The sequence below is a fragment of the Haematobia irritans genome, chromosome 4, assembly GCF_050003625.1.
Source record: "Haematobia irritans isolate KBUSLIRL chromosome 4, ASM5000362v1, whole genome shotgun sequence".
In the NCBI taxonomy this organism is placed as follows: Eukaryota; Metazoa; Arthropoda; class Insecta; order Diptera; family Muscidae; genus Haematobia; species Haematobia irritans.
The window spans coordinates 166163825-166178336 of NC_134400.1; the positions used below are offsets into that span (position 1 = coordinate 166163825).

A 14512-nucleotide genomic window follows, 5' to 3' on the forward strand; every position below is an offset into this window, starting at 1 on the left:
AAGAGTATATATAGGGTCAAAAATCGATATTTTAATGTTAAAAATGCAATGCAATTGACCAATTCAGCCCATATTCTAGTCAAACCTAAATTTTACGTCACCGTGGAATTTTACCCGTATAAATACACTTTGAATGGCCTGAAATCCAGTACTTCGTTTTTCGTTGTTCCCTAATGGAATCTAATTTGTCGAAATATTTCTTTAGTTAGAAAGATATGAAGTGTTTTTAAAATTTTGTTTCGCCGGAGTCGGAGCCGAGCAAAAATTTCTACGACTCCGGCTCCGACTCCAGCAAAATCTTCAGACTCCGACTCCAAGACTCCGACTCCAAGACTCCGACTCCACAGCCCTGATAATTACTACATTGTAACCCAAAGTCAAGAATACCAATCCCACTAATTAATTTAAACTCTTCATATGTGATTGGACACATTACCTTTGACCTACGTCAATATTAAAATTTTATTTCTCTGTTTATTTAACACTTACATGATATTATGCTATTGCGCAGCTTTCGAGTTCTTTTGAACTCTTTACGTAATGTGAAGGCTTTTAGCCCCATGAGAAATCGCATACTCAACCCCTACGTCATTAAATCAATCGTATATAGAACCCTTACATAAATTGTGGGTCTGTTTAAGACGTAATTGAAATGTCTATTTTATATCTCTCGGAATCAAAAACAAACAAAAATTTACCAGCTTTATATGGAATGAAATTTGGGTTGCCTTCTCCGTTTAGAATATGCAACATTTACCGTTATTACAACGTTAAAAAATTAATCCGAGAACATATGCATCAATAGTGCAAATATAAAAGATTTTCTAACAAGAGTTTCTTTTATTAGGCCTTTTTGATGATGCTCATGCGATCTTACTTTTTCAAAACTTAGCTTGGATAAACATTTATGGATTATGAATTGGGCTAACAAGAGCTGATTAACGCAGTTCGTGCTCGCAGTTGGATGGTATTGATCTGGACAACGTTTATTTTTAACAAGTAGGTGCTACGTGCCATATAAGTAACGAAATCATTGACCTTTTAAGGCCGGTATATATCTCTACCGAAATGACGTTCTTATCGTCTGTTAACATATGCTTACATTTGAAATACACGGTAAACTGTATTACCGACATGCAATGAAATCTTCGGCAGAGCTGCATACGAGCCAAGCACAAAAAAAATTTGAAGTTGTTCTATAAACATTTCTTTTAAAGCGCATACCGGAATCCCCCATCAATTTTTTTTTCCACTTCCGATGCAGTCCTTTTGAACAGGCACATCCCGGGTAGAGGTGTGCACGTGAGTAATATTTTGCTCACGCACACTCACGGCGGAGAAATCTTATTCACGCACACTCAAGCACGATATTTTTTGGTAGGACTCACGCTCACGCACGCTCACGAAAAGAAAATTTGTACTCACGCACGAAAATCTTTTAAATGTCGTGACATACGAAAAATATCGTGACTCACGAAAAATGTCGTGACTCACGAAAAACCTCGTGACTCACTAATAATTTTATGAGTAATTTACCTACAGAACCTGACTGAAAACATGAGTATGATTAAAATCGAGAGCGTTACAAAACTCTTAACACCTAGGATATCACAAAAATTATAAATGGATTCAACTCCTAAGCATTTTATGTTCGTAAGCGGGATTATTTTCGTGCGCGTGTTTTTCCGAAATTCGTTACTCACGCACGCTCACGAAGATATTATGTTCGTGAATCACGCTCACGCACGACATTTGGTTGGTTAATCACGCTCACGCACACTCACGCCGTTTCCCTTAGCGTGAGTCACGACAATTTCGTGTCACGTGCACATCTCTAGTCACGTGCACACCTCTAATTTGAACCTGTGCCGTTTGACTTTTTCACTTCCATGGAAGTTCTTTTGAAAAGGTTTTGCAAATTACGATAATTTTTAATTTGTTGTTGATTTTTAATGGAAAAAATATATTTATACAAAAATATATTCCGAAAAAAATAAAAACGATGTATAATGTGCCTTGCAGACTATAAGTTTATCCGGACGACAGTGGTCGTGTCGAACATAAAAGCGCATAACATAAAAAAATATCTTTTTAGAAAAATATTTAATAAAAAATTGCCCCTGGTGAGATTTGAACCAGCGTTCTTTATTTTTTCAGTTATAATAATAAAGAACATCCCAGGAAGTATTTAGAATGACATGCCGTGATGTCATATTAGGTTCATCCCTGCCAACATTTTTTGAATTTGAATTTAACTCAACATCATTCTTTTATTAATGCAAAAAAAATATGTCATATGTGATGTGATAGTCGTGTACATGTTATATTTATAAGAATTTATAAATGTTTAATCAAAATAATAAACATCTAAACGATCGTGCTTTACTTGACCACAATGATTCTTTTACACCTATTTTAAAATGCACTTTTCTGATAGTTTAAAGGGGCTCTTATTGGCGTCATTCTAAATGTATCTAAAAAGGCACCTAATAATTGCACTCACGCGATACTTTTTTGTAGTAACTTGGCGTGGTACAACTTCTCAGTAGTGACGGCGCCTTTGCGAGGAGGTTTGGATATCGTATACGACTGTTTTCGACGTGGTGGGGATTCTCAGAAGCGCCGTCAAATTCAAAAAATGTTGGCAGGGTAGCAAGTTACATGTTCCAGCGTCTATCAGCCAGTGTTTTTATTCTCGATGGAGGCAGCGTGCCTGGAATAATATCTGAAAAACTATCACTTTATTCTATTTGGAAAGTCAAAAATTGTTCACCAATATACCTTTCACAATTTCAAGCGAAATAACTATGTTTTCAGCACTTCATTATCGTTTTTATTTAAATAAATTATAATAAGCTAGTTGCGCTTGGTGTTTCACAAAATATAAAATGGCTCTTGTAACAATAGTGATGACAAAATACATTCATGTACATTTCATACTTTTTGATACGCTTCCCCCATCACATTTGGCGATTGTTGTAGTGTCACTTCCGAGTCTGTGGTAGCGATGAGACGGAACTTAGAAATGCTGGCAGGGATATCACAAACATTTCAATAGACGTTTTGATGCATCGTGTTCAATGGCGGTTGTGGCTGAGTGTGCTAAGGCGTTCTGTTATGGTGCCAACAGACCCAGGTTCAACCCCCGGTGGAAACGAAGAAGTTTTTCAATTTGTAAAAATTAGGTAATAAGAAAATAAAAGTGTAACAAAAAACTACTAATAAAACTAAAAAGTGAAATTTGAGAAAGAAATTTTTGTTTTTTTAGTTTTTTTTTTTAATTTCTTTATCCAAACGAACTTCCAAGCACAACTTCTAAAGCAATGCAAAGGATACAAAAATGGAGTACTTCCATCCTATGACAAGCCCAAGTAAAATTCATTGGACATGATCCATGTTTGCACTAATTCCGGACCGCAAATTGGGGATCTAAACTACTCTTTTTTAGATGGGTAACAAAAGCATATACGTCTGAATTTATTTAAAAATTATATTCAAAATATTATGATTGTGTTAAAAATATAGAATATTTTATTTATTCAACTGATGATGGCATTGTTGCACATTATTTTACTTTTTTCCCCGTTTTTGTAATTTGTATATATAAATATATGAATTGATCTCATTTACACTATTTACACCCGGTACGGAGTTCCAACGCAATTTCTCCTACCTGTAAGCCTCTAAAAATATTCGTCTTCTTCTCTCATACTATACGGAATGAGAGATAGATCTTTAAGTCCGGTATTAAGTTGCCTTTATCGCGCTAAATTGATCATTTTTCACTGTTACTTTTCTTTAATAATTCATTTTATAGAAAATAAACATTTTCAATTGTTGCATTGGATCATTCCCCATCAATTTATAATAAAATTTGTAACTAGAAGATATAATTTTATTCTGTTTTTACAGACTTATTTTTGATTTTAGCGGCTAAACTCAAACTTAATACTCACCTTTACTGCAATATGGCATTTCCATCTACATGTCGAAAAGCAACTGTTCATAAAAAATAGTCATGAAATAATTATATTCGTGACTAAATCATTTGGAAGATTAATATTAGAAAATACACAAAAAAATTATTAATTCACATGGTGAGATACTATAAAAATTGAAAATTCTTTGACGGCTGGACAGAAATTAATTACCGAATAAATAATATTGAAAACAATGTGTAACTAACAGAACTTTTTTTGTTTTTAATTCTAAACGAATTTTTACGTGAGCCTGTTGAAGGGACCCTCCCTTCATGAAAAATTGCTAAAACTTATACGCCCTTAAGGTGAGTATTAAATTCGAGTTTAGCCATTTATTTAGCCATTTTAAACAATATAAACCTTTTGAAAAGTTGCTTTCGGCTATTCCCCATCAAGCTATAATAAAATTTGCATCAAAGCTTCCATGTTCTTAAAACAAGAATGCATTTATTCGTAAATAGAAGGCACATTTCTCTGATACGAAAATTGTTTACCTGAGCAAAAATCGACAAACTTTTTACTAAAGGCCTTGTGTCCTTGACTTTAAAATGAGTATCTTCAGATAAATGAAAATTTCGATGAACTGAGGGTCAACTTGTATAAATATAAGACGTAAAAACAACAAAAAAAAGATGTATAACATAATTTTTTTTTAGAAAAATATTTAATTGCCGCAGGTGAGATTTGAATCAGCGTTCTTTATTTTTTCATTCATAATAACAACGAACATTCCAGGAAGTAGTTATAATATCATGTCGTGGTGTCATATTAGGTTCATGTACCAAACATTTGAATAGACGTTTTGATGCATCGTGTTCAATGGTGTTTGTGGCTGAGTGTGCTAAGGCGTTCTGTTATGGTGCCAACAGACCCAGGTTCAACTCCCGGTGAAAGCGAACAAGTTTTTCACTTTGTAAAAATTAAATAATAAGAAAATAAAAGTGTAACAAAAAATACTGATAAAAATGAAATTGGAAAAAAATTTTTATTTTATTTTTTTTTTTAATTTCTTCATCCAAATGAACTTCCAAGGCACAACTTCTAAAGCAATGCAAAGGATCCAAAAATGGAGTACTTCCGTCCTATGACAAGCCCATGTAAGTTTGCACTACTTCCGGATCACAAATTGGGGATCCAAACTACTTTTTGGAAGCTCTTTTTTGCTGGGATATTAATTTATTTATAAATCATCTGGTGCATCATAAACGTTCTAATTTTGTGTAAAAATGGCAAACTACAAAATGGAAAACGAAAGAGAACGTAAGCTTGCTCTTATTCTCTTCGTTTATTCTTAATCTTCGGAACTGCCAAACATCGTTTGAAGCCGATCTTCAATTTTATTAGCAAACGAACATAAAGGCAAATTAAAAATCAATTTCAAAATTCTATCATACTTAACGAACAAGGAACTCTGCGACAAGGATGGGGTGTGTCCAGAGAGATCTGGGAGTGAGACGGGTAGGCTTAGCTGGGCAAGCGAAAAGGTGAGAGTGTCATGTGACCCTTGATTACAGATGAGACACACGTCAGCTACGCTGCTACATATCACTGATGAGTAGGAATTGAGGCGGCAGTACTTGCCTGATCTTAGTTGGGCCAAAACTGCCTTGGGAGGTCTCTCTCCTCCGGTGCTATGGGCGGTGGTCGAACTCCATGAATAGGATTAACTTTGTAGCTTCTCACCGCTTCAGCTACAGTATCCCCATGAATCCTGTTCAGACCTGTCTGGCATGCTGCCTGAACTAGAGGCCCGCTTTTATTACGCTGGATCTCGCGCTTTAGAAGGCTAAGATCAACCCTTACATTCCTGGGTGGAGGTTGTTTATCCACAAGATGGTGATTTGAATGACTGATTCGATAGCAACCCAAGAGGCATTGCTTTGACATGTAATTGTGTCGACGCACTAGGATGATCTTGATCTCCGCATAAAGGTGTTCCAGGGGTGTACTGCGGAGACACCCCGTTGCAGTTCTAAGGGCAGCGTTCTGACAGGTATGTGTCGCTCGTTTGAGGTGTCCATAGTTTACCACTGATCTGCCAATTACTTTGTCCGCACTCCAAGTGCTGCCGACAAGCGACTTGAGGACCTTGTTTCTACCGCAGAGCTTATCACAAATTGCAGTGGCATGGGCGGGCGACTTAAAAAGGATGTCGAATGTGATCCCGAGAATCTTGGGGTAATTTGTGGTCGGAATTATTTCGCCGTCGACTCTGAGATTCAACTGTCTGCGTACTTCCGCCGTCCATGGAGTGAATAGTGTGGCTGAGGATTTGGTGGGATATATCCTCAAATTTCTTGCAATGAAATAACTGGTAAGATCAGCGAGGTTGACGTTCAAACGATCGCATATGTCATCAACAATGGGCCCGGATGCCATGATTGTACAATAGCCCGCACATGATTCAATCTCGACGCCGTCAGGAGGGGGTGAAATCGAGAACAGGTATAGATTAAACAGTGCCGGAGATATCACCCCACACTGGGAAAATCCCTGTTTAACTCTACGGGGTTTTGACTTCCTGTCCCTGAATACGACTGGCGTCCGCACAGATAATTCAGAATACAACGCTTGGTTCCAGCCGATAGGGACGTATTCTCGATGTCCTCGAATAGTGTGGCATGGTTGACCGTATCGAATACATTCGATAGGTCAAGCGCCACGAGGACCGTCCTGTGACACGGCTTGGGCTGATTGAGTCCCATATTTATGTGTGCTGAAATGGCATGCAAGGCTGTCATCGTGATATGTACCTTACGGAATCCATGTTGATGGTGGGCAGCTGGAAAATTCTCCACAAGGCTGGGGACAAATTGAGGAGTCTGGTCAGGTACTCAACTCCCAGTATTCCCAGATGCTTCAGCATTAGCATTGAAATTCCGTCGGAGCCCAGTGTCTTGAATGGTTTCGCGCTGTTGATGACATTAGTAAATTCGGCTGTGGTAAATTGTGGTATGTCATCGGCTCGGAGACCACGTATGCGACTAGTGGCTCTCCTTTTCGCTCTATCACAATCGGGATGCTCGACAAACTGTCGGTTGAAAAATCTGGCGCATCTCTTCGGATCCGCACCGTCACTTCGCCAAAGGTGACCGCGATCCCATCATCCCTAGTGGTGGGGTTCGAGAGGGCTCTCACTGTTGACCACAATTTACCAGTTCCTGTGCCTAAGTTACATTGCTTCAGGTGCTCTAACCAAGTGTTCCGCTTGTGCCCGTCTCTAGATTCAGTTCCCTGATTCTAGGATCAGCAGGGTTAGCACAACGGCGTTCATCACGCTCGTCTGCCTCACTTGGGCAATTCGACCAGCGGGTATGAAGCGAGCGGCTGCTGCGTTGATGATGTCCCTAGGGATGCCAGACGTGCTCTTTTAAAGAGCACATGCGCTCTTTTTTACAAAATGTGCTATTAAAACGAGTTAGGCTAAAAGAGCACGCAAAAGTGCTCTATTTTTAGTTAAGTACTCTTTTTGTGCTCTTTTTATGCATCACAATAAATATTACTCCAACGCGATTCAATAAATGGTAAAAGTAAACTGAACATACGTAAATGTCACACTACGAGTGTTTTACTTTATATATCAGAGTCGAAAAAGAGCACGCCGATGTTGCTTCTTCACTTTGTACTCTGTTCTAAATGTAAACAAACTTCTTTCAATAACATTTTTCACAAAAACACCAAAAAATGACTTACAAAGTATTGTAAGAAAATTAGCTTGAGTTGAAAGTGGGTTATTTTATATTTATATTATGAAACTTTTTGTTATGTTTAAATGAATTATTTTTCAATAAATTGGAATTAAATGTTTTTATTTGATTTGAAAAAGTGTGTTCTTTTTTCCTATGTGCTCTTTTTATAAGCTGAATGTGCTCTTTTTGCCACTTAAAAATCTGGCATCCCTATATCCCGGAACACCCTCTGGGCAACATGAACATGAGAGGGGAGCTCACTGAAGCGGCGATCTGTGTATTCTCTGAAGCCTTCCCAGTTGGCTTTCTTTTGTTTGATAAACGTCCGGCGTTCAGAGGTTATGAAATCGGAGGGTCGGTTAATGGTGAGAATTATGGGGAGGGTGGAACGTCCGGCGTTCAGAGGTTATGAAATCGGAGGGTCGGTTAATGGTGAGAATTATGGGGAGGGTGGTCTGATCCCATTACCCTGGAAATGTCATTTATCAGACCAGGCGACGCTAAAGATAAATCTGGCGAACTGCTGCAATCACCCATAATTCTCGTGGGGGCCCCACACTCAATGTTTGTGCTATAACCTGGAGCACAGCTACCAACCGGCGGTATATACACGTTGTATAGCTCTATCTCAGCAGCCCCCGACTTGTCTGGCACAAGCGGCATAGGTCTACACTGCGCGGAACGGTGTAATATGAAAGCCAGGCCACCACCTCCACTTCTTGTGCGAATCCTTTCGTAGCACATTGTATCCATCACATCACAATTGAGCTTAGTTTCCTGGATCGCCGCGACCCTTATCCTCTTCTGATTCATAAAGTCCACGATCTCACTAATCTTATCTTGGAGTCCATTACAATTAAATTGCAAAAAGCAGTTCCGGAAGTGCACCCTAGAGCTGCAAAACTATCGATTGTCGCACCATTCGATATTTTCGATAGTTTCAATAAAAACAACCGGTAGTATCGATACTATCGGATTCTTTGCAATAAATAATTATTTCCGATTTGAAATAGTTTTCATTAAGAAAAAGTATGATAATTTTTCTTGTGTTCGGAATGCACATTTAATTGAGTTTAGACTTAGACTATTCAAAACGAATAAGCAAAAAACAACGAAGCTACATTATTTGATTTCAAACAAGTCCTTCTTTTAGAAATGGTGGATTCCGTTCAGACTCCGTAGATGCTTTAATCTAAAAAAAAAAACATAAATCCCAAGATTTTATTACCGACATCTTCATGAAAATCATTGCAAAACTTATAACAATGGAATGAATAGTCTTTGTGAGGCTGACATAAATCGGGCTGCCACTTTAACCTAACTTTCTAAATTTCCTTTTTTAAATATATGTTAACTTGAGTTTCCCGATGTTTTTTGTATGTAAAAACTATTTGCAACAAAATAAAAGAAGTGGCAATTCATTTCATGTAAGTCCGTCAACTTTAGGAAAAACAATCTGTTTTTAAAGATTAAAAACAATCTGTTTTTAGGCATTAAAATAAATCAGAATTTTACATTTTTTATTTATTTTTACCTACATTAGTACATAGCATCGCCGCTTTTTTTTAGTAATCTGGGTTTCTTCGTTAGTATCGCTATCGGAAAATAAATTTCGATAGTACCTTAAAAATAAAACTATCGATAGTTTGCAGCTCTACTGCACCCACTCCAAGCACCGGTTATACCTAACCGAAACCAAAAGGTGGTGGATCAGATTTCGGCAGACTGAACAGTACCATGGTCCGGGGGTTTCCTCTATCCCGCCTCGGACCAACAGCAAACGGAGGAGGCTCCCCGGTACGCACCTTCTCCAACACAAAAATACGGACGAAACAAATTGGCCGCTGGCCAATGGGTGGGATCCATCGGATTAATCCGGTACGAAGAACTCACCACCGTGGGATAAATGTTTATTAACTCAATTTGTCGGGTAAGAAATTTAACCTAACCTAATCTAGTTTACTAGGATTATTGTACTACTTTCACACTATATTAAAAAAAAAAGAAGATTTCGAGCATCGTGTGAACGTAGTATGACATATACTAAAAATTTAAACAAAATGTCAGAAAATTAATCTTAGGTCAGCCATATTTTTATTACCGAAAGAAACGGATCATCTATTTAAAATCTGGATTACTTCTACTATAAACTAAGTTAAAAGTTGTTTTATCGGTGTACGTATCAATTGAATATGGGTAACAGTTTTTCGTTGATGTGAAGGCCCCATTAACGTGTACAGTCGTTCATTACGTTGGCCTTGTTATGTTACGACACAATACGTTATCGTACATTTCTTATCTCCTCGTTCGCCGTCAATTCCAATTTCTTTTTTGTTTTGTTCTAAATAAATCACCCATCTCACTCGAACATATTGAGTTCGCACCACACGCACTCTTCACTCAATTTATTCAGTTTGTACCTATATCTTGTCTGACCATTTTTAGCATATCCTCGAGATTTGCTTGGACACTATAACACCTCATAGCTGTAGAAGGATATTAATTTATCATATTTGGAATTCGAATTAACCTCAACAGCCTTCTATAAACAATTGCACTTTTTCGTCCCATTAGTAATGTCAGGTAAGAACTTATGCATTGCGAGTTATTGGTGGAATGTTTTGATAGTTAAGCAGTTCCAAATTCAGTAGCTCACTATTTCTATTTTGAAGTACCAATTATACTAAATTAGCCTTATCTAATTTAGTTTGCGAACATGTAGTTATTGTACAAAAGGTATACTTTCGGAAACCTAGAACTATAGGTTTTTCCAAAGGGAACCTATTTTAACTTTTGGAGTAGTGTGGGAATCCATCCTCATACCATAGAAGTATATAATCATATCAGAAATAAATTCAAATATCTATCGGAATACATATATCTTGATGAATTCATTACAGGCACCTATATACCAGCTTCCCAGAGACCAGACGGCACATGGCGTCGAGCACGACGTGTAAAAGATGGTTATGTACCACAAGAAGAAGTACCTCTTTATGAAAGCAAAGGCAGACAATTTGCTCAAAGGCGCGCCAATGGCCTTCCGCCCGGATTATGTCCTGAAGCAGTTGAAGCGGCCAGGAAGGAACGTGAAAAGAAAGAAAAGGCCAAAGCCAAAAAAGAGGCAGCTGCTGCCAACAACAAACAACAAATACCTGGAGTTTTGAAATTACCCGCCAATACAAATGTAGCAACAAACAAAAATCCAGCTATACCAAATGGGCAAAAGCCCAAGAATACAACGTCCGCCTCAAATGGTTCAAAATCTATAGATGCTTTGAGTAATGACCTTGCCAATAATTTGAAAGTACAAGAAGAACCACAAGATCTCCAGAAGAAGTGCAAAAAGTTACAAAAAAAGTTGAGAGAAATTGAAGAAATAGAAAAGAAGCTTAAAAGTGGTGCTTTGAAGAAACCCGAAAAGGACCAATTAGATAAGGTGGCTCGTAAGGCAGCCATCGAAAAAGAACTGCAGGAAGTGTTGGCAGAAATTGGTGGAACCGAAAGTTAAGCTGATTCTATTTTCATATAGCCCAAGGAAATTTGGATTGCTTAAATCGTTGCAGCATGTAATTTACGGTAAGTTGGAAAAAAATTAAGAAGAAATTATGGCACTGAACACAGCTGTATTTTTGGCCCTCCTCGGTAGGTCTTTGAGACTTGGTTTTTAATGTGGTTTCACCCATTTTGTTCTATGCTGTGGTACTTCAGCTAATATCCAGATCAAGGAACACTGCGATAAGGATGGGATGTGTCCAGAGTGAGTCGGGTAGGTTTAGCAGGGCAAGCGAAAATGTGACGAGAATCATGTGGCCCTTGGTTACAGATGAGACACTCGTCAGATACGCTGCTATCAATCACTAATAGGTACTAATAGAGGCGGCTGCATTTGCCTGATTTTAATTGGGCCAAAACTTTCCTCCGGTGCTATGGGCCGGATAGCAACCCAAGAGGCACAACATATAATTGTATCTACGCACTGGGATGATCTTGGTCTCCGCATAAAGGTGATCCAAAGATGTTCTGCGGAGCCATCCCGTCTCAGTTCTATGCGCAGCGTTCTGACAGGTCTGTATGTTATTCCACTGCGTGTAGCCTATTTGAGGTGTCCACACTGACGCTGCATAGTTACCATAGTCTGGCAAATTGCCTTCTTTGTCCTCACCAAAAGCGACTTGAGAACCTTGTTTCTACCGCGGAGCTTATCACAAATTGCAGTGGCTTGGTCAGACAACTTAAATAGGCTGTCGAATATGACCCCGTGAATCTTGGGTTAATTTATAGTCGGAATTATCTCACCATCGACTTTGACATACAACTGCCTGCATACTTCCGCCGTCCATGTAGTGAATAGTGTGGCTGATGATTTGGTGGTAGATAACCTCAACTAACGTAGTACCCGGTGTAGATCCAGAACGAGTCAATAATACAACAACAGGGCATATGACTTCAGTAGGCAATAGTCCCGATTGGTGCTATATGTCAAGAGATTTCACAAGAGATTTTGTGAATCCGTCTTTGAGCAATGTAGGTTATGGTCACACAAAGCAAATAGTTGCAAAGAAACATTATAGTTTCCAATTAGTAAATTGGTAAACCATCCTGTTTTGACATCATATAAAAGACATTCACGAATAAAAGTCGAAAAAGTTTATAGACCCTTTAGCACATATCGGAGTGTTAAGGAAATTCGCCTACAAAGATATTTGAGTCAAAATTACCTTCTAAGTCGAACTAACTCTCATTTTTCTCTAAAGCTCATTTTTCTGCTACTCTCATGTACATATTTTGTAAATGCAACAATATGTCTCCCGACATTGGCAATTAACCAATCATGACGGCATATTAATTTTGTAGGATCAGGGTATCATATATTCGATGCGGCCAAATTTAATTCCTTGCTTAAAAGATTTCACTGCTTCCCTTTTTGACAACAATCAAGAATAAAATCTCTTCTCCTGTTATTGATCATAATTTATTTTTCTTTTGCAGACACACCACAAGTAACCTACTCATTAGCTCTACGAATGCTGTATCTTGAAATTTCCTTGCATTGTTTTTATGGATGACCTCCGTGGACGAGTTTAAATTTGTTACATTTCGGTTCCTTTCTTTATTTTTTATCATTTTGAAACTGAATTATGTTTCAATTAGTTGTAATTTAAGAAATTAGCGTTTTTGCTCGTTTAGTCATTTGTTTGTAGTTTATTTTTTTATTCAAACAATAGATTTTCTTAAGTGTATATATTTTTTTTTTAATTTTAAAATTTGTGTAGTTATCTTATATATTACCATAATTACATTGTATACAACTGCCTTCTTATAGATCATTTCCACACCACATAAAAGTAAAAACGTTTATGTATTTTAATAAACTAAGAATATATCAAAGCAGATTGTTGTCTATTTTAATAGAAATAAAAGAAATTGCATGAAATTATTGCTATTATTGAGTCAATATACAAATCATTTCCCTACTACATATTTATATGTGTTTTTTACTATTTGTAAATTATATAGATCATATCGATCAAAAAGTGTAAAAATAAATCTGCAATTTAACAATAAAGAAATGAAAAATAAATTACAATGACTTGGAAATATATTTTCTTTATCTGTTCATTAAAAAGATCCATAATATGTAATTATGACATAGTATGTAATTAGTTTTTTTCAGTCTAAAGATATGGGTGTCATTGATCACCGATCAGGTTATGGACATAAATATACAATTTTTGCTGTTGACTTAAAAGTTCATATTAGGATACATCCACCAGACTTTGTTAGAACTGTGCGTGGTACAATAATTTTTGAATACCAGAAACTTAGGTTTTGTAAAGTAACAAAAGTTAGGCAAGAAGAGATTAACTAGGTCCCTACATGACCTCCCACATATTTTCTGTACATTTCAAATAAACGCGGTTATTCAATGCTGTTGCTAAATCATTTGGGAATACTGGGAGTTAAGTACTAGACCAGACTTCTCAATTTTTTCAATGGAATCACTCATTATACCCGATTTCTGAAACCAGACAAAAAAAGACTCGAGGTGAAAGGTCGATCTCCGTTCTAACGTCAGTACCAAAGACACTTGAGGCCTAGCCTTGTTGTTGGTGTTGTCAGTCGTGCGTGAATTTAGAGATAGAAAGTCGAACCCTCGTAGAGTAAAACAAGTCGTTCTCCAAGGTGGGGTAATATCTTCGGCACTGTTCGGCAACCTCAACCTATCATATATTCCACCCTTTCCTGACGGTCATTTGAAATCTAAGTTCTGCATATTTTTACCCTAATTTTTCGAATAAGTGCGAGAAGTGAATTCGGGAAATTTTAGTTTTATAAACAGTGGGCCTTTTAGAAGTGAACTCGCGAGATCGAAAAATGAACCGATAAAAACTAAATTCAGCCCACAGGTCTTTGGGGGTCAAATTGGATAAAAATTGCTGTTTCTAGAAGCCCAAAAAGTCAAATTGGGAGATCGGTCTACATTCGCATTCGGCACATCTGTTTTAGGTCCTAAAATACTTTTAGTTTTCCAATTTCAGTCAAATTGGCAGATCGGTCTATATTGGAGCTATACCTAAACATGAACCTATTTATAGACCCCGTATTCGGCACACCTATATGTTGTCCTAAAATACCTCTAGATTTCAGGCAAATCGAATATAAAATACGGACCGATCTTCGAAGTTGTGCTGTTTTCGGACAAAGAAATGAATCTGTGCCAAATTTCAGTGGGCACCATTATTGAAGGCTGTAGCGTGATTACAACAGACAGAGGGACATGGTTATATCGTCTTAGAATTTTTACTTGATCAACAATATATACGGAGTGATAAATATATT

General features: G+C 37.4%; 1 protein-coding gene across 2 annotated transcripts; it reads left to right on the forward strand.

Moving 5' to 3' along the window:
• The first annotated feature begins 10026 nt into the window (after positions 1-10026).
• Positions 10027-13253, forward strand: Pym (partner of Y14 and mago). 2 transcript variants are annotated; one of them, XM_075308466.1, is made up of 3 exons: positions 10027-10252; positions 10570-11248; positions 12662-13253. In XM_075308466.1, the coding sequence occupies exons 1-2, from the start codon at positions 10246-10248 to the stop codon at positions 11178-11180; spliced, it is 618 nt and encodes a 205-aa protein (XP_075164581.1). In that variant the 5' UTR covers positions 10027-10245; the 3' UTR covers positions 11181-11248; positions 12662-13253. The 2 variants fall into 2 exon arrangements, with proteins under 2 accessions (XP_075164581.1, XP_075164582.1); XM_075308467.1 differs by lacking the exon at positions 12662-13253 and adding an exon at positions 11319-11445.
• The last annotated feature ends 1259 nt before the right edge of the window (positions 13254-14512 follow it).